Source organism: Agelaius tricolor, unplaced genomic scaffold, assembly GCF_023055355.1.
Source record: "Agelaius tricolor isolate 1412-34295 unplaced genomic scaffold, bAgeTri1.0.p SCAF_65, whole genome shotgun sequence".
Lineage (NCBI taxonomy): Eukaryota > Metazoa > Chordata > Aves > Passeriformes > Icteridae > Agelaius > Agelaius tricolor.
In genome coordinates this window covers 632,383-660,164 of record NW_027269325.1, presented here as the reverse complement: position 1 = coordinate 660,164, position 27,782 = coordinate 632,383, and the positions used below count along the sequence as shown (strand labels likewise).

General features: G+C 48.9%; 1 protein-coding gene across 1 annotated transcript in view; it reads right to left on the bottom strand.

The window, feature by feature from the left end:
* Positions 1 to 27,782, bottom strand: part of LOC139605362 (zinc finger protein 551-like) — a 484,882-nt gene that overhangs the window by 423,817 nt on the left and 33,283 nt on the right. The window contains 1 exon segment of the mRNA XM_071456700.1: positions 24,155 to 24,173. Coding sequence (XP_071312801.1) covers positions 24,155 to 24,173 — 19 coding nt within the window.

Below are 27,782 nucleotides of genomic sequence, written 5' to 3'. Positions count from 1 at the left end.
AGCTGTCAGCCTGAACAGGCCACCTGCAGGACAGAAGGATGAAGATGGAGAAGTAGCGAGGGGATACTTTGTTTCAGCCCGAGTGAGAATAAAAGTCTAAAATATCCAGAGTGTTGTAAGACTCCCTTCCTTGCCAGGCTGTAGCTAAGTGGACGGTCCCCTTCAGAGGCCCAAAGAACATAGTGAGGTAAGCAGCTTTGCTTGCCTGAAGCGTGGAATGCCCGCGGGAAGCTGCCAATTACCCATTACCTTGTGGGTAATGAACGCCAGGTAATGAGCTCCCATTCGGGACAACACCAGGAGGCAGATGTGCACTCCTTTCTGGGCCTCTTGTCGTGAAGATGTCAGGGTGATCAGCAGGAATGACCATTTTGTTCCCAGCCTCCTCTCACTATGTCCCCTATGAGATGGAATGGCATTCTCATAGCGGCATCTGGCCCTTCCTCCCTGCTTCTCTTTTCCCCCCTCCTGAAGATTGCAATGCAAGTTGTTTTCCATTGCCATCTCTATGGCAGATTACATTTTTCAAGTGGGCAGTTTGCCTTATCTCTCTCTTTTGAGTGACCACATTCTTACTTTCCTTGGTGTGGGACATCTGCTGATAACAGACCATTGAATGTCACTGCATGGCTGATAAGGACTAAAACATCCCATTGTGAGATGCTCTGCCCAGAGGGAGGAGCCAAGCATTGCTACCCAGATATAATCCAGAAGTTTTTGAGACGCCATACGGCTTTCTCCACGGGTTTCCCTGGAGAAACAGCAGCTCCCTCTTCTTCCACTGGATCTTCAGAGGAAGAATACATCCATCTCTACAGATCCCCCTCGCTCCAACAGTACCACACCTGATACTTTAGGAGGACAGCAGCCACATTTCCAATTGGACTGCCACCAGCACCCTGGCCCACAGGGTTTCAGGTCAGGTTCTTACTCTGTCAGTGTTGTTCTAGTGTACTGCATTGTTTATTTTATCATTTTTTTTTTTCTTTTCCCCAATATAGAACTGTTATTTCCTGCTCCCATATTTTTACCTGAGAGCCCCTTAATGTAAAATTTATAGCAATTCAGAGGGGTGGGGAGGGTTTACATTCTCCATTTCACAGGAGGCTCCTGCCTTCCTTAGCAGACTCCCGTCTTTCCAAACCCGAGATAGATTTTGGTGCCCAACGTAGGGCTCAAGGGCACAGAAACAAAAAGGGAATAACAGTTCTTGAGTAATCTAATTTTTGTGTGTAGCTATAGAAACCTCATTAAGCAACACCATGTGGTCCAACTTGCCCTGGTTTGGGTGGCACATGATCATGGCTGTATTTCTCCCATTTATAGGCCCTTATCTAAACGTGGGTCCTATAACCAAGGCTACCATGTCTGTTATCTGCTTTGTTTTATGGGTGAATAAGGTGAGGAATTAATGGATTTTTAACTTCCTCTGGAAAGCAGGCAAATGGATTCACAGCTATCACACACTAACTGTATGTTTTTGGGGTTACTTTAATAATGGCACCTGCTGTAAAGAAATGACACCAGGCAAAATCTTCTCCCAACACTTTAGCCATTTCTTTGGGTCCACCCCACCAGTTTTTCAAGGGCTCAGATCCACTCTAAATCTTAATGATATCATACAGTGTCTGGTGTTGCTGGTAGGCCTGCTCTATTTAGGATTTAGAGAGAAGGGGAGACTAACCTGGATAACTACCATGACACCTACCCCAGCACCTAATACGCCACCAGAGTCTAGGGATGCTGCTGCCCCAGAGTCTGACCCTGCCCCACAGCCCAGCCCAGATGTGAACTACCCAGATTGGATGGGGGGTCTGGTGAAGGAGATACGTGAGATGGGCCAGGTGCTGAAGGAATACACTTCCCCAGCTGGTGAGAAGCCCTCCCCTGCCTTCAAGAGGGAGAGTCTAATAGTGCAGCAGCAGAACCCACAGATGTTACAACTGTCCAGGTTCCAGCTGAACTGCAAAGGCAATCACAGCCAGCAGCAGTTGCCCCTGTAGAAACAAGGAGATCTAAGATGAAAGCAGAGCACCCAGATAGGGGAGGGCTCTCACAACCCACAGGGGAGCCAGAGGTTGCGATCATCACCGAGTCCCTGATGTACGAAAGTCTCCGTAATCTGCACAAAGACTTTGTACGACGGGGACGTGAGGCTTATACAACCTGGCTACTCATGGTCTGGGATCTTATGGGTACAGGCGTCCAGCTGGATGGTGGTGAGGCAAGGAATTTGGGACCCTTGACCCAGGATTCAGGTATCAATCAGATTTTTGTAAGGGAGCCAGGGTCCCTTTCCCTCTGGGAGCGGCTTTTAATAAGTGTCAGAGAGAGGTTTGTTCACAGGGAAAGAATGCAGGAGCAGCACCACAGAATGCACTGGAAGACTCTTGAGGAAGGGATTCAACAGCTGAGAGAAGTGGCAGTATTGGAGATACCCTTTGGGAAGGATGGACAGCATGATAATGACCCCGGGCAAGTCAGGTGCACAGGGCAAATGTTGTGGAGCCTGGCAAATCTAGGGCCATCCCAATACACCACCTTTATTGCAACAATTAATGCCGATACCAACTGAGAGACTGTGGGTTCTGTGGCCAACAAGCTTAGGAATTATGAAAGTATGATCAATGGCCCGATGCAGGTTCCTGTCTCTGCCGTGGTCCAAGGACTCAGAGAGGAGATGAGGGAGATGATGAGGAGGAACAGTTCCCATATGGCACCAGTGCGAGTCACAGGCCCCAGAGTCAGAGCCCAACGTTCCCCAGCTACAGAGAGAGGGTACAGCCCACGGGCTGACCTGTGGTTTTTTTCTGCGTGACCATGGGGAAGACATGGGAAGGTGGGATGGAAAACCCACTTCTGTCCTGGCAGCACGGGGGCATCAACTCAAGGAGGGAAACACTAATCGAGGGAACTCCAGTAAAGTGAAGGTAGCCTCAGCCTCCCATGACCGAGCTGCTGAGTATGATCTGTCAGATCCCCTGGAAGGTACCTCTACCATGTATACCCAGGGTTAGAGGGGCCCTGCCTCTAGCCAGGGAGAGGCATGGGAAAACTGGATTTTCTGGATGGTGTGGATCCGATGGCCTGGCACATCAGAACCACAAAAGTATGATGCCTTAGTTGATACTGGTGCGCAGTGTACCCTGATACCATTGGGACATGTGGGGGCGGAACCTATTTCCATTGCCGGGGTGACAGGGGGATCCCAGCAATTGACCCTGTTGTAAGCCGAGGTGAGCCTGACTGGGAAAGAGTGGAAAAAGCATCCTATTGTGACTGGCCCAGAGGCCCCGTGTATTCCGGGCATAGATTTCCTCTGGAGCGGCCATTACAAGGACCCAAAGGGACTGAGATGGGCTTTTGGCATAGCTGCTGTGGAGGCAGAAAACATCAAGCAGTTGAACACTTTGCCTGGACTATCAGAAAGCCCATCTGCAGTAGGTCTCCTGAAGGTGGAAGAGCAACGAGTGCCAATTGCCACCTCGACAGTGCACCGCCGGCAGTATCGGACGAATCGAGACGCCATGATCCCCATCCACAAAATGATCCGTGAGCTGGAGAGCCAAGGGGTGGTCAGCAAGACTCACTCACCCTTCAACAGCCCCATCTGGCCTGTGCGCAAGTCTGACAGAGAATGGAGATTGACTGTGGACTATCGTGGCTTGAATGAAGTGATTCCACCGCTGAGCACTGCTGTGCCAGACATGTTGGAACTCAGGTACGAGCTGGAGTCCAAGGCAGCAAAGTGGTATGCCACTATAGACATTGCTAATGCATTTTTCTCCATTCCTTTGGCAGCAGAATGCAGGTCTCAGTTTGCTTTCACCTGGAGGGGCATGCAGTACACCTGGAACCGACTGTCCCAGGGGTGGAAGCACAGCCCCACCATCTGCCATAGACTGATCCAGACTGCACTGGAAAAGGGTGAGGCTCCAGAGCACTTGCAGTACATCGATGACATCACTGTGTGGGGGAACACGGCAATGGAAGTATTTGAGAAAGGAGAGAGGATCATCAGGATTTTGCTCGAAGCCGGCTTCGCTATCAAGAAGAGTAAAGTCAAGGGACCTGCCCGGGAGATCCAGTTCCTGGGAGTGAAGTGGTCAGATTCCCACTGAGGTCATCAACAAAATCACTACAATGTCTCCACCATCCAGTAAGAAGGAAACACAAGCTTTCCTGGGTGCCATAGGTTTTTGGAGGATGCACATTCCCAAATACAGTCAGATCGTGCATCCTCTCTACCTGGTTAATCCACAAGAAGAACGAGTTCCACTGGGGCCCTGAGCAGCAACAAGCCTTTGCCCAGATCCAGCAGGAGATGGCTCATGCAGTAGCCCGTGGCCCGGTCAGGACGGGACCAGATGTGAAGAACATGCTCTACTCTGCAGCCGGGAACCATGGCTTGTCCTGGAGCCTTTGGCAGAAGGTGCCTGGGGAGACTCAAGGCCGACCACTGGGATTTTGGAGTCGAAGCTACAGAGGGTCCAAAGCCAACTCCACTCCCACAGAGAAGGAAATCTTGGCTGCCTATGAAGGAGTCCAGGCTCACCTCCTCAGAGGTGACTGGCACGGAAGCACAACTCCCCATGGCACCCCGACTACCAGTGCTGGGGTGGATGTTTAAAGGAAAGGTTCCCACCACCCACCACGCCACCGACGCTACATGGAGTAACTGGATTGCTCTTATCACACAGCGCGCCCATATTGGAAACCTGAATCACCCTGGGATTCTGGAGATAATTACAAACTGGCCGGAAGGTGAGAACTTTGGTCTGACTGATGAAGAGGAACAAGAACCAGTGACACGTTCTGAAGAAGCTCCACCATACAACGAACTGCCAGCAGAAGATACACGATACACTCTTTTTACTGATGGTGCTTGCTGCATTGTAGGGATGAACCAGAAGTGGAAAGCAGCCGTATGGAGCCCCACACGACAGGTTGCACAAGCTACCGAAGGAGAAGGTGGATCAAATCAACTTGCTGAACTCAAAGCTGTTCAGCTGGCCCTGGACATTGCTGAGAGAGAGAAATGGTCAAAGCTCTACGTCTACACTGATTCATGGATGGTAGCCAATGCTCTTTGGGGCTGGCTGGAAAGGTGGAAAAAGGCCAACTGGCAGCGTAGGGGAAAACCGATCTGGGCTGCTGATGAATGGAAAGATATTGCTGCTCGGTTAGAGAAGCTACCTGTGAAAGTCTGCCATGTAGATGCCCATGTCCCCAAGAGTTGGGCTAATGAGGAACACCGAAACAACGAGCAGGTAGATCAGGCAGCAAAAATAGAGGTGTCAAAGATAGACTTAGATTGGCAACATAAGGGGGAGTTGTTCCTAGCTCAATGTGCCCATGATGCCTCAGGTCATCAGGGTAGAGATGCCACCTATAAGTGGGCACGAGACTGAGGGGTGGATCTAACCATGGACAGTATTTCTCAGGTTATCCATGACTGTGAGACGTGTGCTGCCATCAAGCAGGCCAAGCGAGTGAAGCCCCTGTGGTATGGTGGGTGGTGACCCAAGTACAAGTATGGGGAGGCCTGGCAGATTGACTCCATCCCACTGCCCCAGACACGCCAGGGCAAGCGCTACGTGCTGACCATGGTGGAAGCCACCACTGGATGGTTGGAGACCGACCCTGTGCCTCATGCCACTGCCCGGAACACCATCCTGGGCCTGGAAAAGCAAATCCTGTGGAGACATGGCACCCCTGAGAGAATTGAGTCAGACAACAGGACCCATTTTAAGAATGGCCTTATCAGCACCTGGGCCAGGGAACATGGTATTGAATGAATATATCATATCCCCTATCATGCACCAGCTGCTGGGAAAGTTGAACGGTGCAATGGACTACTTAAAACTACCCTTAAGCACTCGGGGGGGGGACTTTTAGAAATTGGGAAATGAACTTAGCAAAAGCCACCTGGATGGTCAACACCAGAGGGTCCATAAATCGAGCTGGTCCTGCCCAGTCTGAACCCCTGCACACAGTGGATGGAGATAAAGTCCCCGTTGTACACGTCAAAGGTATTTTAGGAAAGACTGTTTGGGTTACTCCCACCTCAGGCAAAGACAAACCCATCTGTGGAATTGTTTTTGCTCAAGGACCTGGTTGCACTTGGTGGGTAAAGCAGAAAGATGGAGAAAGCCATTGTGTACCACGGGGAAACCTAGTCTTAAGTGAGAACTGTGTGTAAGGTTTCTTTGTGATGCAAATGGAAATAGAAAAAGGGGTGGATAACGTTGAAGATTGCAATGCAAGATGTTTTCAATTACCATCTGTATGGCAGATTATCTTTTGTCAAGTGGGCAGTTTGCTTTATCTCTCTCTTTGAGTGACCACATTCACACCTCCCTCGGGAGAGGACATCTGCTGATAACAGACATTCTTTGTCTGCTGCTGGGGATGTGAGCTGCTGGCATCTTCCCATTGTCATAACCATGTAATGAGACTTGTAATATATGTTAGAAATAATTCATGCTACCAAAGAATGTCTTTTATAAAGATTGTGAAATCCAAACGTGTCTCTGACCACACATGGCCTAAGGGACGGATGTCCATTCAAACTCTAAGATTCCCAGAGACGGCTAGATAAAGTTCGACACTTTAGCGTAAGAATGGACGCTCCCAGCAGGATGATCACCGGTATCTCGAGTCATCAGAAACCGCCTAAGAGCGATCACCGTCCTGCGATAACAGCGATCAAATAGCCAGGGATGCCAGGAACATACATGTGAATACATGGCTTCCCCGGCCTCAATCAACGCTGGCCATCAACCAGGAGACGGCCTTTGTCCAGCTCTGCACAGTGAAAGAACCAACTATGAATGTGAGGAGTTACAAAAGAAATTGGGACTCCTCTGCCTCGGGCACAATAAACTGTACAAAACCTCGTGCTAGAAGCGGCTCTCATGAACGGGGGAGGATTCGATGAGATAGAGGCTGGATCCAGGTTCACCCAGTGCCGATCCCGGGCTCGGCGCTGTCTCTTTGGCTGTGGTGGTTTTGAGGACCATATTTTGGATGCGCAAAAAGATAAATCTTTTCGCATTTTTGATAATTTGGCTCATTCGATTATCATTTATAACAGACTGATGCTGGAAAACAAACAGCTCGAGGCACATTCCTCAGCAGTCCCGTCCCGTTCATGACTTGTACATAGACCCCCAGCCAGCAATATCTTGGATAACTTTCTTGTGCACAAAATCAATGTTAATTTAAGACAAAATAAAATGGTTTTGAAGTTATCCTCACTTGGGAATCCTAAAAAAAATCATTGTAAGTTTGCACATATATTTCAATATTATATTTAATTTGACTTTAAGCCCACATTTCATCTGAAGCATATTTTAAAGGCATTGTGTCAATAAAGATAGACTTAAATATATGCTTAAATTCTTTCCTGAAATAGGATTTATGCCACAAATTATGCCTTAGACCATTACATTGCAACAAGTCTCTACTTATAATGTATTACCAGTTCTGTTGTCTATTATCCTGCTCCCTTTAATCAGTCTGGAAAGAAAGCTTCTGTGGTAATTTCATCTTTTTTTGTAGATGGATGGATATTAGAACAGAGGCCATAAGCAGCTGTATAGTGGGGAAATCAGGATTCAGATCCAGGAGCATTTCCTCTAGGTTTTTCAGATTTTTTTCACCTCTTGTAATATCTGGTTCCAGCAATTACATAATCATCAAATCATACTGGTCACTTTTGGATGCCATCATCCTCGTTCCCTTGTTTTTGGATCAACACTGCAACCCTTATATAATGGTGTTTTCCTCTTTTCCTTAATGATGTTTCTGCCCATAGATCTTTACCATAATACCATTGGAGCCTTCTTTGTACTTTGGTTTTAACCAGCCAAGTTATTTCCACTGAACTCTTAATGCAAAAAAACAAAAGGAAATTCCACTGCATGGATGACAACCTTGAAATTAAGGACTGGGAGTAAACAAAGCCTTCAATTGAAAACCTTAGCCATTTCTCCTTAATGCACAATGAATTAAGGGCGCTGGGTAAATGCCATCAATCTAATTAGGAGGCATTAAGTGATCTTCTTCATTAATCAGCTCCTTAGTGATTTTCTATGAAATTAGTATTGAATTTTGTATAAAAGCAGTCTTGTTCTTCCAATTTTTCCCACCTGCCTTCACAGTGAGCAAGATGAACCATTTGCTCACATGCCTGTACATCCAAACATATGTACATGGCTACTTTTTCACTGAGTAAATCAAAACAGAGAGGCAAAAGGAGATGGATCCTGTGGCTGACCCACGTCACAGAAACCATGGCATGACACAGAGCACATGTCCTTTGCCAAACATAGCCATTGGATTCACAATCTGGAATGGCCTCCAAAGGAAAACAAGTTGGGTTGGAGCAACGCCTTCCCGCAGCTCACCGAGTCAGAGGAGCAGAGGGGGTGAGCTGTGATTATCTGAGAGATTCGTCTGGGTCTGGATTTGGTCTAGGATGGCTCCCCGTGCTGAACCACAGAAAGCATTAGGCACTGGTGAGGCACAAACAAATATGCTCTTATAATTTTAGAAAAAAGAAAATTCTCTATTCATTTCTGAGTAAAGCTTTCACTAGTTCTCCTCTGCTGTTGTCAAGTTTTTAAAGCTTACTTCATTGTCTATGTCCATGGAATCTTCTTTCCGAATTGTGCATTCCAAGTTAAGCCAGATCCTTTAGGCAAATGAAGCCTGTCACAGATCACTGCAGTTCATGTGCTTATGCACATGGCTAAATACCCCAATAAATCAGATATCAGGATCTGTCAATGCCTTTTTTTAATCTCTCCCTCAAAGTTTCCATATACTGTCTGTAAAAAGCTACTTCATTTCAGCCAGATCTAGAAATCACTGGATAGAGCTAATCAAAGATTCTGACTAACAGGCAAAATGCAGTTTCACCAACTTCTTGTATCAGATGATTGTTATTTACCTCTGAATCTTAAAAAAATCTTGTCAGAAAAATATTCAAAATTTTTTTTTCTTAATTTGACTCACTGCTTTATGTCATCCACCAATGACATTTTAATAGGAAAACAATAAACCAGGATTTAGCACTACATGATATATAAAAATAATAAACAGATTTCATTATTTAATATATAAATAAATATGATATATCACATTACATGATTTAACCATAGATTATTTTTTCCCTATACTGCATAGGAATAATCAGTATTCATCTTTTTCTTATCTACATAGGCCTGTGTAGGTTTGCACCAAACTTCAGTTTAATTACGTTTAGGCAAATTGCTGTATTTGGACTGGCAGAGAAATTCTGCCATTTGAACATTGGTTTCCATCTAGATTGCAATGAGAGTTTAAAAGAGAGAAAGAAAATCCAGAGAAATATTTTATAGAGATGTCAATGCAATTTTTTAATGCTGAGAAGTTCCAGTATGGAACAGCCATTTGCTAGAGGATTTTAGAAAAAATGGCTTTCCTAGTTTGGGAAGGAAGAAAGGAACTGACACCAATTCCCATATACTTGATCGTGTGTTTGTTACAGATTAGATTTTGCAGCATCTACAAAATGGATTAACTGCCTGAATCCAATTCTCTTTCTCAGCAGAAGGAATTGGGGCAATAACATTACAGAAGGGCCCTCCAGCCCAACAGTCCTCACACAATGCATTTTACATAGGAAAAGGTCCACACTGGCTGTCCTTGCGCAGCTGGAAGGAGCAGTCAGCACAACTGCAAATGTGTGAAATCCACAAATGCTGAATGAAAATAATCAACGGGGGCAATCAGCTGGTCAAACATGGAGATGGAAAACACAGCTCTCAGAAGAAAACCAAATTGGTGTTTGGAACAGGCAGGGACTGTGCAGCACATCCCGGGGAGCAGAATGTGTGCCTGAGAGTTGCCTGTTCCTGGGTGTTTCCAGGACCAACACACCAATGTGCACTAACAGCAACACAGTGGAGAGCGCCAGCCCCAGGGCAGCAGAATGGAGCTGGCCCTGAATGCACAGGTGTGCAGCCACCTGTGTGTCTGGGGAGAGGCTGCCCGGCTGCCGCAGCAGGAGCTGCTCCCGCTGCCCGGGGCTGCTCCGGCCCCGCAGGAGCTCTCGGAGCCCCGAGCGGAGCACACGGCATCGAGCCCGAGCTGCTGAGCTCCCATCCCTGCTCCTGACGCTCCGGGACGGGCTTGGATCCGCGGGCCGGAAAGAGCTGAGCAGGTGAGACGCCGCTTGGATCCGCGCTTGGGGCACTCGGGACCGCAGGAAAAGTGTCACTGGCAGCTGTCATTTGTTTGGCCATTTGTGTGGTGAGGAACGCATTTGTGTCTGAGCTCGGCCTTATTTGGCTGTGCCATATCTGGGAGCACAAAAACTAATTTTCATGAAGGTAAGAACCTGGTTTGATCGTTATCTTATGTGCACATGATGCTAAATGTAAACACTCCCTATTTTACATACCAGAGGCCTGCCTTAAAGAACCTATGGCTTTGCAGATATTATTTCCATAATTTTATATCTTTCAGAGGAAGCAGCACAGTTCATCTGAACTAAGTCCTTCCTTACACTTCAGAGAAAAAACAGGTTGTGTGAGAGCTCTGCTAGCTGGGAATGCATGAATGGAAGAATTTTAGGACACTGCTATGGAAAGTGCAGACGTTTAACCATGAATTAATTTAGGGAAAAGAGCTAGTAGGTATGCTCATTTATGAAGGTAAGTACCAAAATCTGAATTTTTCCTGTATTATATTGAGCCCCCAGTATGTTTTGTAATTGCACTTTTCTCTGTATTTTTTCATGCAGATGTGTGCTCTGTGCTAAGTGCTGGATTGGATGGTTGGCTGGGGAGATGCCTTTAGTTTTATGGCATACAGGGGTCTAGGGAGGGTGTGCGGGTGTCCCTGTGCCCTGGCACCAGCTGAAGTGCAGGAGCACTTCCAGGGCTGCCTCCAGGCATGATGAGCTGGAGTTAAAGCTATGCCTTCTGCTGAGCAGCTGATACCACCTCTGACCATGAACAGCTGGGCCTGATCTCATAAATAGAGCTTTCTTCCTTTCTTACTAAGAGCCAGAGTCTGATAAAATGGGTTCTTCATCCTGCTGTCATCAGTGAAGACAGGGTTCATTTCCAGAAATTTCCCGCTCTCTCTGCTTTGTACCTGCCAGCTACGTCAGCCATAATGTCCTGCTGCTCAGCTTCCTTGAGAGAAGCTGGCATTTCTTTGGAAAAGGGCTCTTCACTAACAGCTGGACTCACAAGTGGCTCATTGATGTCCCTCTAATTCCCAAGTTGTTTCCCATCTACAGTTGCCTTTTAGGGATAGACCCTGATGCTCCTCTGATTTCTGTGGGATCCTCTTTGCCTACCACTTTCAGGAATGAGCTAGAAGAGGCAAATCAAGGTTCAAGGGTGTGTTTCCTACTTCATCCTGGTCATTTAATTTGAAAAGTTTTAGACTTGGATTTTCAACAGTGAATTGTCGTCGGCCCAGACTTCAAATTCTCTCAGCACATTCATGTTTTCAACATGACAATTTTTACACTCCAAAATAGTATCTTTCACAGAATTTTAGTAAAAAAGGAAATGGGTGAAGAGCCCTCCACTTAATGCTTTTGCTTCATGAAAATTCCATATTGATCCAGAATAAAGTGGATTTATCTGGATACTCCTGGAAACTCCATGCCTTCTTTCTCCCCTTCTGCAGGAGCACTGGCGGGTGGGACGGTCGGGACGGACGGAGACGAGAGATCTCTGCAGCCAGGCCGTGGAACCTGCGGCTCATTGCAAAGGGCCTGGGTGCAGGGCCCTGCTTGGAGCTGCCAGGCACAGCTCGGAGCAGGCCCGAGAGAAGGGAGGGGCAGAGAGGATGAGAGGGGGAGAGAGTAAGAGGGGAAGAGCGTAAGAGAGCGAGGTTCCCGCTACAATACAATAAATCTTCTTCTCTGTTGAATAGTCTAATTCTCACTAACCAATCTAGTCCAAGATACAAATCCTATAGCATTTACATCCAGCCTGTAAGAATCATTACATTACCATACTGTGTTACATTTTCAACCCTAAAAACTCCTCTTTGGACCCCTTCTGCTGAGCTAGTAGGGTCTGCTCTGAACCTTGGACCTGTCTGCAAGCAGAGGGAATTGTTTCCTCAAAAGGGGATTACCTTCAGTTGGGCCACACCATTGTTTTCCAGTTGTTCACTAACTAAGGTATCTCAAAGCTTGCTTTCATTTCAATCTTGCTTATAGTTTCTATATTCTCAAAATCTTTTGCCAGACAATCATATTTATAAGGCTTTCCTGTTTCATCTTCCCCAATACCCTTCCTTTCCTCAATACAAGGAATACCAACATGTTTGTTTGAAGATCATGCATTTAGTAATGCAAGTTAGTTAAAATCATCTGATCTGGAATCCCTTCCCCACTTCAAAACCCAAACACTTCATTTTTGACTCCAGCTGCAGCAGACCTAGACATCTCTTTCACCTGCTTTGTCTGCTGTATTTGACCAGTCCTTTCTCTCTTTGACTACTGATTTGGTCAAATAAAACTAAAATGCAATGATCCCTTGAAACATGGTGCTCTAGTCAGCATATTTCCTATTTTCCCATTTATTAGGCAACAAGACTTAATTCTTGTCACAGACATCTTTCATGAAAAATCCTTTCTTAGGATTTTTCCTTGTGAGAAGCTGCAGTTTCAGTAACCAAAGTAAACAATGGTTATCTGCTGCTGTGGAATGCAACAGGTAGACCCCGTGATTGGTCTCCTGTGGGTGTTTGGATTTCCTGACCACTCATGGCAGAGCTGGCTCTTGCTCTGTCTGAGACACAGATCTTTGTTATTCATTCTTTTCTATTCTTAGCTGAGCTAGCTTCTCAAGAAACCTTTTCCTTTCTATTGCTTTTCAGTATAGTCTAATTTAACATATATCATAAAATAATAAATCAAGCCTTCTGATCATGGAGTCAACATTCTCGTCTCTTCTTCATCCTGAAAACCCTTGTGACCGCAGTCACAATTGGTGACCCCCGACTGAGGAGGACAATCATCACTTGGTGAGACCACCAGAGGAGCATTGCTGCACTGGGTAAACCCCGAATGTGTGGCATTGATGGTTGCTTCACAAGTGACCACAGAAGTGGATTCTAGCCAGGAGCTGAAGAACTGAAGATCTGAATTTGGACAGAGTTCACAGCAAGGCTGACCACAAAGAGAACCTTCTGAAAAGCTTGCAGGAAGATGTTCAGAATGCTCAGCAGCACCATGCAGATAGCCAGAGAGTCCTGGACACTGTCACAAGGTACTGTTGGTTTTTCCCCTCCTAAAGATGAGGCCATTCGCAGTTTGTGGCTGCTCATCTGGAGGACTTCTCCCATAGAGGATGAGGTTCCATTCTCCCCTTCAGAGGAGAAACTTATTGCCCTCTGGCAAAAATGGGGTGAAGAGGACGGAATTCTCCTGTTGGAGACAGATTTATATGAGTTTTTTCGATGGGCAAAGCTCTTTGGGTTTTTTACGAATGTGCTATATGCCCTTGATGTGTTTGTCTGGGAGTGTATGGACTCCATTTTCCAATTCTTTTTGGGCCGTGGGTTCGGATGCCCCTCGATTTATCCAACCTTTTTGTTGCTCTTTCTAGTCTTGAAACGGAGAGCAGCTGTTTTTCCCTGGATTGCTAACTGCAAGGGCAAAGCCCCGTTCCCCCCGATTCCGGGGGAAGACCCTTTGGAAGGGGACGCTCTGCTGCTTTCCAGCCCCCCTGAACCACAGTGGGGGGGTGAAGTTTTGCCTGCAGCCGAAGTTTTTTTTACTGCGTCTTCGGAGCATGCTCAGACGCAGCCGTTTGTTCCCCCCTCCCGTTGCTCTCAGGGGGGATGGGAGTGGGCAGCACCGCCCCGGCCAGTGCCACAGGCACCGCCCCGGCCAGTGCCGCCAGCGCCGCCTCAACCCGCCCCGCACGTGCGGGCGCTTCCCCGCGCGGCCCCTCCCGCGGCTGCCCCTGCTGGGGAGCCTGTGGGCGCTCCGGCCGCGCTTCCGCCGGCTTCCCTGCCTGCATCTGAGGCCTCAGAGACACCGCTTCCCGCGGCTGCGCCGATGTTGCTGGGCAACAGCGATCCACCGCTCCCCCCGGCCGTCCCGCTGCCTTCTGCGACTGCGCTTCCGCGGCCCATGTCAGAGGCCGGTGCAGAAGAAGCTGCCGACCCCGCCGCCTCCCCAGGCGGCCGCGCTGCCCGCCCCTGCGGGGACTCCGTCCTCCGTGCCTGCGTCAGAGGCTGACCTGGAGCCGGCGGCAGCTGCAGCGGCGCCTCCTGCATCCAGCGTGACTTCCTCCCCGAGTTTTTCGGGTTGTCCCGGGGCTGCCCCTACGGGGGGAGCTGGGACAGGGGAAGAGGGCGTCAGCCTGTCCTTCCGTGGAGGAGGCATGGCCCGACAGCTGGCTGTGGGCGCAGCCCGGCTGCCTGTTTTCAAGATCAGCATTTTTGGCGGGTTGGGGGGTGTTTGGTCCAGGGTTTCCCCCTGGGGGATGCGAATCTCTCTGCCGCCCCTCGCACGCCCCAGCGGCGAGGGGGAGGTGGGTCCCGAAAGTTCTGCCCCTGGTCCCCAGCCCAGAGAGGGTGGAGGTGGTGCCGTGACGAAGATGGGAGGAACACCTGGTGCATTTGCATCACAGAGGCAGAGGGAACAGCAGGAAGCGAGCATCGCTTGTCTGCTGGGGGGAAAGGACATCCCCAGACCCGAGACAAGTTTCTCGGGACAGCTTCTGTCTTCCCATTGCCAGCATGCCTCGGTGATTTTGGGGAAAGGAAGCGTTTGGTCACCCCTTCTGCCATTGTACTGCGAGTCTGTGCCAATGCAGAACCTGCCTCGGGGGCTGGGCCTGGGCTGTCTGGCTTGGTTGCTTGGGCCAGGGCCACCTCCCGGCCTCCTGTTGGGTTTGGGGGCTTTGCTTCCCCCTTCTGGTCCTGGGCCACCTTTCTGTGGGCCAGGTCTGGGGTTCCTGATCCTTCCACATGGGCCAGGGCCCCCAAGGGCCTCTCTCTGGCTCCTTTGCTGCTGCTGCTCTTTCCGACAAGACAAAAAAAAAAAAAAAAAAAAAAAAAAAAAAAAAAAAAAAAAAAAAAAAAAAAAAAAATTAAATTGAATTGAATAAAAAAGGGTGAAAGAGCTGGCAGCAGCTCAGAGGCATTGAGGAGCCAGGGATTGGCTTCAGCCCAAGTTGTTCAATAAAGGGCTGTGGCAAGACATTTCAGAAATTCTCTCGAAATTCTTTTTGAAGACTGTCAATGGACATTTGATAACTATTGATGGACTTTCTGTAGCAAGCCTGCTTCAGGACCAAAAGAAACTTTCAGATATGGCAAAGAGGAACATCTTCAAGCCATGGACTTTTCCTGAAACTCAGCTGCTTGGACTTGAATTTTCTTTGCATTGTTTTTGCATTTTCTTATATTATAGAATTGTTTTAGTGATATGATAGAATTTATGTTCTACGGGTGAAGAAATTCCCAGTGCATTCCACAGGAGCACTTGAGTGGAGTTTGATTGGCAACAGATAGCCTGTCAAGTGTTTGTCTTTTTCTTCAGCATGAGTACAGCAGAGAAAATTGCAAACACTTTTTCCTTTTAATTTAACTAAATAAAAAAAGGTGACATGTCGCAGACATCTTTCATGAAAAATCCTTTCTTAGGATTTTTCCTTGTGAGAAGCTGCAGTTTCAGCTCTGAAGTAAACAATGGTTATCTGCTGCTGTGGAATGCAACAGGTAGACCCCGTGATTGGTCTCCTGTGGGTGTTTGGATTTCTTGACCACTCATGGCAGAGCTGGCTCTTGCTCTGAGACACAGATCTTTGTTATTCATTCCTTTTCTATTCTTAGCTTAGCTAGCTTCTCAAGAAACCTTTTCCTTTCTATTGCTTTTTAGTATAGTCTAATGTAACATATATCGTAAAATAATAAATCAAGCCTTCTGATCATGGAGTCAACATTCTAATCTCTTCTTCATCCTGAAAACCCTTGTGACCGCAGTCACAAATTCTGACAGGTAATAAATACAGACCTTCAGCTTTAAGAGGCAGAGCACATGAATTCCATTCAAATGGGCTCCTTCATATTTAGTTTCTCTTCAGAATGACTCATGAACCGTTTCAAGTTTGGATAAGCAATTAATGCATCAGTGACTAACAGACAAGGAAGAGATGATTGTGAGCAAGCAAATAATGGCTTGCTTAGCCACACAGCAGGCTCTGCACTTTTGAAAGAGAATTTCATTACATTTTGTGAGTTTTAAAGAAGCAAACGGAGAACAAGAGTCTCTATATGTTTGGAAGTATCATATATAATTCTGCAAGTGTTCATGTGAGAATCTACAGAGTATCCTGCTTAATGATACATGTAGTTGTGCAGTTTTTTAATTTGTTCATGGGTATGTTTGTGTCAATAACCACATGGAAAGGAATTTTTCTTACATCTTGCAGGAATATTTAAATGGGATGAATATTCATGCTCTAAGCTCTGTGGGCTGTGGCAAGAACACTAATGCCTATATAGCAAGGTTTCCTTTTACAAAACTCTTTTTCCTACTCCTTTCCAACTTGTTCCCTGCTCTGCTTGGGTCAGCAGAGCAGAGCCACTCTGACTCCACCTGGAATTTGTCTGTCCCTTTCTTCTTCCTGTTCCAAAATCACCCTTAATCCCTGCCTCCCAAAGCTCTGCTCACTGACAAATAAGTGCAGCACCAACCAGTTCATGGTCTCCACACCCGTGCATTATTTGCTGCCATTCTGCAGAACCCAGTGGAGATGTGTGGGCTTTGCTACCACTGGTGGATTTCTGTATTTTCACATCTCCACAATTGTCATGGATTTAATGCTGCTTCTGCTCCTGAAGTCTCTCTATGTCCATTTATCTGCTGCTATTGCTCAGGGTACCCAGTGCTTTTCAGCTGGAGCAGAATTGTTTTAGCAAACACCTGTGTGAATGCTCGTGCAGATACAGTGTAATAGGGGCTTAGGAGAGCTGCATCATACAAAACAACATCAGTGGGCATTTTTAGGAGAATCTGAAGAAAAGGGGATGTAGTTCTTACACTCTGGACAACAGCTCCAAGTGCCTATTGTCACAGAGCACCCTGCAGATCATCCTGTGCTCCTTTGTGCTCGGCCTGAGGTGCCCGTGCTGCTCTCTGGGCTTGTGCAGAGCCAAGGAGATCCCCGTGGAGGCCACTCTACAGCCTCATGCATGCACAAGAACTTTAGGACACATTTAAGCCTCACACACATGCAAAAAACCCAAACCAAACGGAAACACCACAACAAACTCTGAAAAACGCCAATCACTTCTTTTTAAAATTTTAAAAGTTTAATAGTAATAAAATGGTTATAAAAATAGTAATACAGTTAGAGTAGTAATAATTTGGACAATTTGAATTAGGACAATATGAGACAACAAATACAAAGAGTTACGGACGTCCGGGTACCTTTTTCTGGGCAGCAAAAGCCAAAAAAAGACACCCGTTAACACAGGATTAACCCTTAAAAGCAACAGCCTGTTGCATATTCATACACTTCATACATGATGCATAAATTCCATTCAAACACAGGATTCTGTCTGGTCATCCTCAACTTCTTCCTCCGAATCCTAACAGCGCCTTCGAGGCGGGAAGAAGTTCGTTTCTTCTGATAAGAGGGCCATAAATTCTTTTTCTCTGGAAGATTCAGGTGTCCTGTGGCTGCTATCTCGCTGCAAGCCCTTCCTTTAAAAAAAGTATCCTACATAGCATCATTTCTATTTTAACAATTTTTATAACCTAAAACTATATTTAACACAGTACTTAAGAGAATTAATACAGCATTACTTTCTAACACAAGACATATAATATTCATTTTAATATTTGCGAAAAGCCAATCATAAAATACATGCATTTTTCACAAAACCAAAAAACCCATGGAAACTTGTTTCCAAGTTATAATCGATTGTCTCGTGTCACCTCCATTCTGTTTTCCAAAGCAGTGTCAGTGTTCAGACAGAAGGACAAAGAGAGGTTTTAGCAGGACTGACCAAGTTTTGGAGGGATGGAGCTGCTCTCCCCCATCAGAGCCTGCTGGCTCTGCCTTTCTGTCTGGATGGGCGGCACAGCCGCGGCCATGGCAGAGCAGCCTCCTGTGCCCCCGCAGTGGGGCTCAGCAGCACTTTAAGCCACTCTCACCCTGCACTGCCCAAGGGCTGCTCTGGCAGCGTCCTCAGCTCTCTCTTGCCCCTTTTCCTCCGTGCTGCCCTGGCAGCTGAAAGCCCGGCTGGCCCAGGGAGGTCTGGGCTCTCAGCCACAGTTGGGTTCTGCTGCTCCAAGCCTGGAGCTGCCACGCTGGGGAAGCCACAGCTGAGAGCTTCCCTGGAGTGCAGCAAACAGAGGGCCTGACACGAGGGGAAAGGGCCCTGAGGTCAGGCCAGAGATGAAGGAAAAGGGAAATGGGAAAGGAGAGAAGAGAAAATTCACAGGGCTTGAGAGCTGAATCTTCCCTGCAAACTTTGCATACAAGTCTGGGTTCCCAAAAGATCACTGGTGTCTGAGTTTATTATGAAATAAAAGAGATTAAAAAGAATATTGATTAGTTGCTTATCGGCTATTCTGAGCACTGATGATTTTGGGATCGGAAGGAAAATGGAGTATGTGACCATGCTTTTAAAAAAAGACGCATATGCGTATAAAAATGTAGCAATCAGAAACATAACATAAAAAACCAAAGATCAAACTAATTCTGGCATTTCCTCATTTTGAAGGTAAGGAATCTGAGCTACAGGTTTCTAAAATTCTTGCAGGTACTTTTATATGTAATACAAGCATACAAAACTTCAGAATGGCATTTTCAAAAGCACTGTGTCTTCACCATGTTCTAGCAGTTTTCCAAACAGTTGGAGACAAGAAAATATCAAAGTTCTGGAACCTCTCAAGTCCTTTCATCTCAGTCTAACCCTAAAAGAAAAATCTAAGCTATTGTCTTCTGAATAATAGGTATATTATATTCTATTAGGGAGACATTTGCCTTGTTGGTTTTTTTTTTAATCAGCTGTCCAGTACTGGGAAGAAAATAAGGAAGAAAACAAGATCTTTCTGGAGGCCTAGAATGGTAGCAGAAAGAAGAATTTAAGAGACTCCATTTAGAGCTTCATTTTTCTTACTGGTTATTTTTTCTGGAATTGCCTAGCTAAAACCTGCCAGAATTGCTCTAATAGACTGATTTCTTCCAAGAGAGTAAGAAGGAGAGGAAAATACAGGTCAGTCAGCATTGCCTCCATCCCCTGACAGGTGATGGAGTAGCTAATCCTGGAAACCGATCCAAACAAACGGAGAAGAAGTTGATTGGGAGTGATGGTTAAGCTACCTGATGCCCGTGACAGGACAGCCAAACGGATGGATATGGGTGGAGCAATGGATGATGTTTACCCCAGCTTTCCCCAAGCCTTTGAGACAGTCTCCTACAGCATCCTTAAACACAAACTGCCAAAATGCCCAGCGAGGAAGGCTGAAAAATGGATGAGGACTGTCATCAGTGGCACAAAGTAGAGCTGGAGGCAAGTGACGGGTGCTCTGAGCCCCAGGGGCTGATGCTGGGGCAGATGCTCTTTAATGTCTTCATTCATGGCCGGGCTGGAGGAGCAGCTCACCCTCAGCAAGTCTACAGACAAAACAAAGCTGGCAGGAGCAGCTGAGAGCCCAAATGATTGCGCCATTCAGAGGGACCTCGGCAGGCTAAAGAACCGGCCTGAGGGGAATCTGATGGAGTTCAAGGATGGGAAATGAGAAGTCTGGGACCTGGGCAGGAATAACCACAGGCATCAAGAGCTGCAGGAGGCTGACTGCGAGAGAAGCGGCTGTTTTCTCTTCCTTGTCTTGCTGGTTGGGGGTTGTAGCGCAAGGCCAAGGCAGAAGGATGCCTGCAGGCAGAGAAAGAGGGGGTTGGCAGCTGGCCCTGCCGAGCCGAGCGCGGCCAGCCCCGGAGCCGCCCCACCCGCGCTGTGCCCGCAGCCCCGGCTCTGCCGCGCTCGTCCCCGCCAAGTCCGGCCCGCGCCGGGGCCGCGCTGGGCGCGCGCGGGCCCGAGCGCAGCGCCCCCCTCAGGCCGCGCGCCGCCGGCGCAGCCGCGGCCGTTGCGCTGCGGGCGTTGTGGCCACAGTCGGCGATGGACGCCATGGCGGAGCTGCCGCTGCCCGCCGGGCTCAGCGCCGGCACCTTCCCCGCCAAGCTCTGGCGCCTGGTGAACAGCCCCCGCGTCCGCTCCGTGCGCTGGGACAGCCGCGCCCAGGGGCTGCTCATCGACCGCTGCCTCTTGGAGCGAGAGCTGCTCAGCTCGGGCCACGCCCACAGGGGCTGTGGCCATGGGCCGGCCCCGGTGCCGCACACCTTCAGGGCCACGCAGTTCCGCAGCTTCGTGCGGCAGCTCTACCGCTACGGCTTCCGCAAGGTGCCGGGCTGGGTGGGCTCGGCTGCGCCGGGCGATGCCGGGGCCTGGCTCCACTACTGCAACCCCTGCTTTCGCCGCGACCGCCCCGACCTCCTGCTCCGCATCAAGCGCCGGAGCGCGGCCAACAGGCAGCGGCCGGCGGCGGGCCGGGAGGGCCGCAGGCGCCCGCCCTGCGGCTCCCGGCAGCTGCCCGGGCCGCGGCCGCTGCCGGCCGGGCGGCGCGGGCGCGGTCGCTTCCAGCCGCTGCCCAGGGAGCGGCCGCCGCTGCCGGCCGGGCGCCCGCCCAGCGGCTTCCTCCTGCTGCACAGGGAGCGGACGCTGCCGGACGGGCGGGAGCTGCGCAGCCCCCGGCCCGGCCGCCTCCAGCAGCCCCCCGGCGAGCGGCCGCTGCTCGCCCGGCGCCCGCCCTGCGGCTTCCACCTGCTGCACAGGGAGCGGCCGCTGCCGGCCCGGCGGGAGGGGCCGAGCCGCTTCCAGGAGCTCTACGGGGAGCGGCCGCCGCCCGCCGAGCGGGAGGTGCTCGGCATCCCGCCCTGCCACTTCCTCGGGCTCCACGGGGAGCGGCCGCTGCCGCTCGGGCGGGAGGGGCCCCGCAGCCGCTCGCAGGAGCTCTACGGGGAGCAGCTGCCTCCGGCCGAGCGGGAGGTGCTCGGGCTCCAGCCCTGCAGCTTCCAGCAGCTCCACAGGGAGCAGCAGCGCGCAGCCTACGACGCCCGAGGTAGGAAAAGAGCTGTAGCCTTGTTTTTCCGAAAGGTCGTGAAAAGTGACCGTTTCAAGTCGTTTTCCACAAGGCTCTGTCATTCTCGGCCAGAAGTTGTCAAGCCTCCTAGCAAGGGGCAAGCAGGAGGCCGAAAGATTCTCTGCCTGCTTTGCCTGTGTGCTTCCTGTGATGTTTGATCCACAGCAGCACCAGAGCTCTGTGTCCCACAGCCACGTTGTGGAGCCTGACCAATGTGTTTGGATTCTTGCAGCCAGCCCGGGCACTTCAGGGCCCAGCGCTCCCGCTGGCAGTGCAGCTTGTGCAGCATGGACGGCCTCCAGCTCAGCACAGAACGCGCCTGGGGAGGAGGAATGGCCACCAGCAGATCTAGGCCTTGCTGTAGAGAAAATGATTCGGGAGATCAGGAGGTCCCTGTCTGAAAGATCTCCCTCTGCTCAGGTAATTCCATTGGATGGGGATCAAAGGGGCTGGACTGAGAGCTTTTGAACCTTGTGACACGGTTGAGAAGCAAAGGCTTCTTTAATTGAACTTACTTCATTATTATTTAGTTATTGAATTATTCTCGGTTAAGAAAGATTTCTAAAAGAGGGGATGAAGAAGAAATGAAGAAGAGGTTTTACTTGCTGGGAAAGAGGAGAAGAGTGTTTGGAGAATTGGCCCTGAAGGCCAAGTGTCCCGTGCAGGGAGGGGCATGCCAGAGGTGCCTCTGTCCCAGCTGCAGCAGATGTGGGCTGTGCCTCTTTTGGGTGGGAAGGCCAAGGCAAAGCAAGGGCTGGGCTGCAGCTGCTGCTGCTGTTGTTAGCGTTCAAAAACACACAATCACATAAGCGATTATATGCGGTACTTTTTATTTAAGAGCTCTGGGAATCGGGGTAGTTTCCACCCAAATATGATTGCGACCATACATTCGAGGTGAACGTGTTTTATACTCTATCTTTATATAACTTTCATGTTAATTATTAAACTTATATTGTTCTATTGTATGCACAGATTTCAGCTAAACTTAGCTTCTCATGGTTCCCCCTTAAATTTCTAACATAGTTTCTCATGATTCTTCTTATGATTATACAATAATTATATTTACTTCCTAAACAATCATCACATCTAACAATTATATCATTTATCATACTGCTTATGCAGGTGCAGTGATCTGAGAAAACACAAAGTCCAACATTTTCAAAGTCTATCTTTAACATTTTCCAGGGCTCCACTATCACTGTGTGAGCCCTGCCGTGCGTGTAGGCGCTCCCAGAGCCGTGGCTGGGGCTGGGCTGCAGCTGCAGCTCTCTGTCCTTTTGCAGATTATGACACGTGTTGGCCAAAGAATGTCTCTCTTTCTGTTGATGTGCTGACCCATTGCCTGCAGTACATTTGTGATTATGACTCAAGGGGGAGAGTGGGATTTTTTGGATTTACCAATACCTTATTCTCAAGTGGCATGACTTTTGTCTTCTGTAAAGTCACAAATAGTTTAGAGAAGCATTTTATTCCATACTAAAAGGAAACATTGCAGGCTCTGAACCATCTTTAGAATCTTTAGGGTTCTGATGGATGAGCTATGGCAGAAGAGATGAATATTCTGAAACTGGTCATAGTGAGAATATCTTTGTGACCAAAGGTAATTTGCTTCATTGTGGACATTTACTTCCTCAGTGGAATAGAAACACTACTTGGTTGTCTGGCTTTTCCTGTCTTTTGGGTTGTTTTTTTTCCCTACCCTAACGATGTACAGATTTTTGCCACTGATCCCAAATGTGATCCTGGCAATACCCAGGGTGCATAAATGTTTGCCTGGATGACACCCGTGGGGCAGCAGCAGAGGGCTCCGAGAAGCAGCACCTTGTGATGGGTTGTGTGAGCGGTTGGCTGGGGGTGCTGAGACTCCCAGGCAGAAATGTGTGCTTTGCCTGTGGGTTTGCAGCACACAGCCCTGGGCAGGGCTGGGAGCGAGCTCTGCCCTTGCTGGCAGCCGTGCTGGCAGCAAGGAGAGCCCCTGGCTTTGTGCTGGCTGATTTCTCACAGCTCTGGGATAAGGCAGGCTCAGAGCGTGGGGGCACGTCCCCTCACTTGGTGTCTTCTGGTTTGCTGTGTTCATGTTTTGTCTCAAAGGTCATTTTGGAAGAGCTTCAGTTTCACCTTGGCCCCCTGAATCCTGAGTTTAAAAGGCTTGTCATGTGAACCGTGGGGGCAGTGTTCCCTCCTCTGTGCTCCATGTCCTTTGGGAGTGGAGAAGGAGAGTTACTGTATCCCTGATATGATTCCAGCAAAATAGCGAGTGATCTTTGGGTTCCTTTCTTTCTGTTTTTCTGCTCAGGACAATGTTGGTGCTGCCCCTGATTCTTCAGGAGGGGAGCCTGTGAACAGAGCTGCAGCTGAGGAGGCTTCATCTGGCACCGAGAGCTGCAGGAACAGTTCCCAGGAGCCCCAGGAGCCTGGTAAGGACAGAGCCCACACTGATTTAGAGAGCTGTGAGATGGCTGCTCTGAGCAGGGTTGGTGCTTCCTGGTGCCCTTAGTTCAAATCCTGCACTGGCACAACCTCCCTGAGCCCTGCCCTCAACGCTTCTCCAGAGGCTCTGACACTGAGTCCTCTGCTGTGGCAAGAGAGCAGGAAATAAACCTGACCTTGTGGGAGTTGTGTCACCAAGCCGGGTGTCCCAGTTTTGTGCTGAAGTGGGTGGATAAATTTGCTGCAGGGTGCCAGGGGAGGCCAGGCTGAGCGACTCTTGAAGGAACAGGGGGAAAAAAGAGCAAAAAGTCAGGGTAGAAGTCCAAATCACTGACTAAATGTAATACCAGTCTGCTGGTATTGGGCCTGACCCACAAGAAAACAAGGAGCACAACATCAGAGGCCAACCAATAGAAAAATCACAGTAACTCCAGTATCAGAAGGAAAAGCTGGAATGCCCCCTGATTAGGGAGGCCTAAGAGGGGAGAGGGAGCACTGTGGATCCATTCCTTAGCCAAGCTGGTGCAGCCTGCAGGCCTCGTAGGGAGCTCTGTCCCTCCCAGCCCTTCCTGCCAGAGCTGATGGTCGAGTTGGAGCAGCTGCTGCTCACTGCAGAGGGCAGTTTGTAGATGCCAGGTCATGGAGCTGGTTCATGACTCAGCTCCCAGCACCTTCAGCTTCAGCCATTTCAGTGAGGGCTGAGGTCTTTCTGTCAGCTCAGAGAAAGAACAAGGCTGGGCTTTATTGTGGCAGCTGGGACTGTCTGTGTTTCAAGCTCTCCTGGGTGCCCTTTGCATTGCGGGGGCTGAGACTTTATCAAGATACTTCAGTGTTTTGAAACACACATTTGAACACTTGGAATGGTCCCTGTTCTTTTAAGGGCAGATTGCTTCAAATTGCCAAGTGAGAGTCTGCCTTTCAGGCCATCTTGGACAGCCCCTGGTCAAAGGACAATTGCTGCCCAAGGGAAAGGGGCAGAAGGGCCAATATTGATTAAAAGCGTTTCCTTTGCTTCCCAGATGCCATCTGACCAACATCTCCAGGAGGGCTGCCCTGCATGGCAGGAAGAGACAGGGGAGAGCCTGTGACCATCGGGCAGGTAGAACTCCTCTGTTTGTAGATATGTTTATAGATTTCTATGGTTCTATTTATTAGTGGGTATAGTTCCATTTATAGATGATAGTGTTCTTTTTATATGGACATATATTGATAGATCTGTAGAGTTAAATGTGGATATGTATATAGTTATAGATGTGATATAATTATATTTTATTATATATTTACATGTATAGATTTTCAGAGTTAGATTTTTATATGTGTAAAATATTTATATATATATATATATATATGCATATGTATGAAGTTACATTTATGAATGTGTATAGTTCTCTAGTAAGAGGAATAGGAATGTTTAGATGGAGAGATGGATGGATAGATTGCTGTTTGTGTAGGCCTAGGCTGCATTTTTAGCTCTTTTCCCCCTCGGCTGCCTTTTTCACCTCTTGCTTTTGCCCCGGTGCCCCCTGTGTCCCCTGTCCCTGTGCTGGGTCCGAGCTGGCGGCCGGGCCGGGCGGAGCAGCACTTCCAGCCCTGGCTGTCCCTGGAGCGGTGGGAGCTGCCGCTGGCCCCAGGCACTGTCCCCTGAGGAGCTGCTGAAGGACGGTGAGACAGAGGGGGCTGAGGGGGCACTGAAGGGACGGTGACCCTGAGCTGCTGCTGGGGCTGAGGGCTGTGGGGCAGCCGAGGGCCATGGTGGCACTGAGGTGACAGGCAAGTGGCACAGGCTGGCAGGGTGGTGGGTCTCAGCGGACGGGATGGGTCAGAAGGGACTGAGGGGGGTGAGAGGACTGTGAGGGGCTGAAGAAACTGAAGGGGGCTGGGGCTTCACCGAGAGCATGGCGGGGCTGAGGGGATGGAGGGGGCCAGCAGGGAGCACAGAGGGCTCCGGGACTGCAGCTCTGCCAGGCCTTGGAAGCAATTCCAGAGCCTCCACTTTTGCCACAGCTGCCATGAAGACCTTGAGGACAGCCGGAGACTGACGGGAGCCAGCAGGGAGGAGCTGAAGGCCAGCAGCAAGAGCAGTGAACGGGGACCTGCTGCAGCCAGCCTGGAGAGAGCCCGGGTGAGGCCGCAGGCCCGGGGAGGCAGGTGGGGCTGAGGGTGCCGTGGGCTGTGGCCGTGGGCACTGCCCGGCGGGGCAGGAGCGGGCCCTGCCCGTGCTGGGGCTGCTCAGCGCAGCTGCCCCGGCCGGCACAGGGGCTGTCCTTGGGCAAGGCAGCTGTGCCGGCAGGGCCGGGAGCTGTGCCGGCTCTGCTGGGCTGCCGGGGCTGCGGGACAGTCCCGCCGCGGCTGCGCTCACCACAGCCTGGCCCGCTCGGCTGCTTTCTCTTTCTGACCCCCCTGGGAGGCTCTGACATTTCCTCTTCCCTGATGGAAGTGCAGCTGCTGCCAAGGGAAACGTCCCCATACTCACTCCGTGTTCCCTTTGCTTGCCAGGTGTTCCATCTGCTGTCGCTGTCCAGGAGAGCTGCTCTGCACGGGAGGAGGAGACCAAGCGAGAGGCTTTGAAGATGGGGCAGCTGGGATCCTTCTGCTTCGAGTGCTGTTTAAAGATACACAGAGTTGAACGTAGCCACAGTTATTATATGTGTATTTCCATATGTGGGTTGCTATTTGTATGTGTTTATTTCCATGTGTATATTCTTATGTTTATGTATATTTATTTTGTTATGAATGTATGCTATGTGTATATATATATATATATTTGAAATTACATATATGTGTATAAATTTATCTATGTAGACATGGATATTGTTATATCTGTGTTAATTTCTATTTCCTGTGGGTAAAGTTGTGTAGGTATCGCTTTTGATACAAGTTTTGTTATATGGCTTTTAAAATAGGAATATTGGTAATTGTATAGGTATATAAGTCTATTTTTAAATGCATACTTATCTGTTTCTGGATGTAATTCTATTTACATATCAATGGAGACACTTTTGTATTCCTAGATGGGCTTAATCCTTGTAGTAATATGTAATAAATTAAGTTGTTAAACACCTAATTGATCTTTGTGTATAGTGCGTTGTTGTGGAGGTTGGCAATAAATTAACTGAAGTTGGTATTTGTATATTATTACATAGAAAGGTTGTAATAATAGAATAAATTCCTGTTTTTAACCCCTAATATGAGATTTGTATAGTTCTGTATTGTCGGTGTGGGTGTAGCACTTTGTAATAAATGACATTTTTCAGCTGAAATTGATTCTCGTGTATTTGTGGATCAGCAGTGCGGCTGTAGCAATCTGCAAGAAATGCCATTTGTCAGCTGCGATGGGTGTTGTGTGATTTGTGCTACCCAAAGCCATGAGCAGATGGAAATGCTGGAGGATTTTGGCCATGCAAGTCTCCGGCCATGTCCAGCACATGCCCCACCTGCACTCAGGCTGGGCAGGGGAAGCGCAGATTTGGGCTGGCAGCAGAGCCCCACCTTGGCTCAGAACTCGCTGCAGAGGCCTGCTGAGAAAATTCCGGGGCTCCACTGAGAGCAGAACTCCAAGCAGGAGCAACCCTGGCAGGAGAAATCATTCACAATGAAAAAAGAGAAAAAATGTGGCCAAGCAGATGTGGGGATACTCTGTGAGGCTGATAAAATGCTCTGAATCACCCCTGCCTGGGCACGTCTTCTGCAGAAATGTTTTGTTAAAAACTGAACACCTGCCATGAAATACAGATTGCACTTTCCCCTTCACTTACCTTGCTGTGTGAGTGGAGACACTCTCTCCTTAGCACTGAGAATTTTTGCCCTTCAGCACCTCACATTTAATCAAAGATGGTGTACTACCACTTGGCACCATCAATGAAAACAGCCCTGCCCTCGTGGCAGCGTTTGCAAAGTCTTCCCTCCTCCTGTCCCCACATCTGACAGACAGAACCATCCCCTCCTGTCCCAACTGTGCCTGAGCTGAGTGAGGGCTCCAGGAGCTCAGGAGGCTGCAAGAGCACCGCACGTGGGAAGGTTTTGCAAAGCTTCCTAAGCACCAGTAACCTCTGGGTTTGCCAGTCTTCCCCTGCAATATTGTCCTACTCAAGAATGATCCTGGAGGACACTGTGCCTCCAGCTCACTCAAGTGAAGTTTGTTTTCTTCAAGGCTTGAATAAAGGAA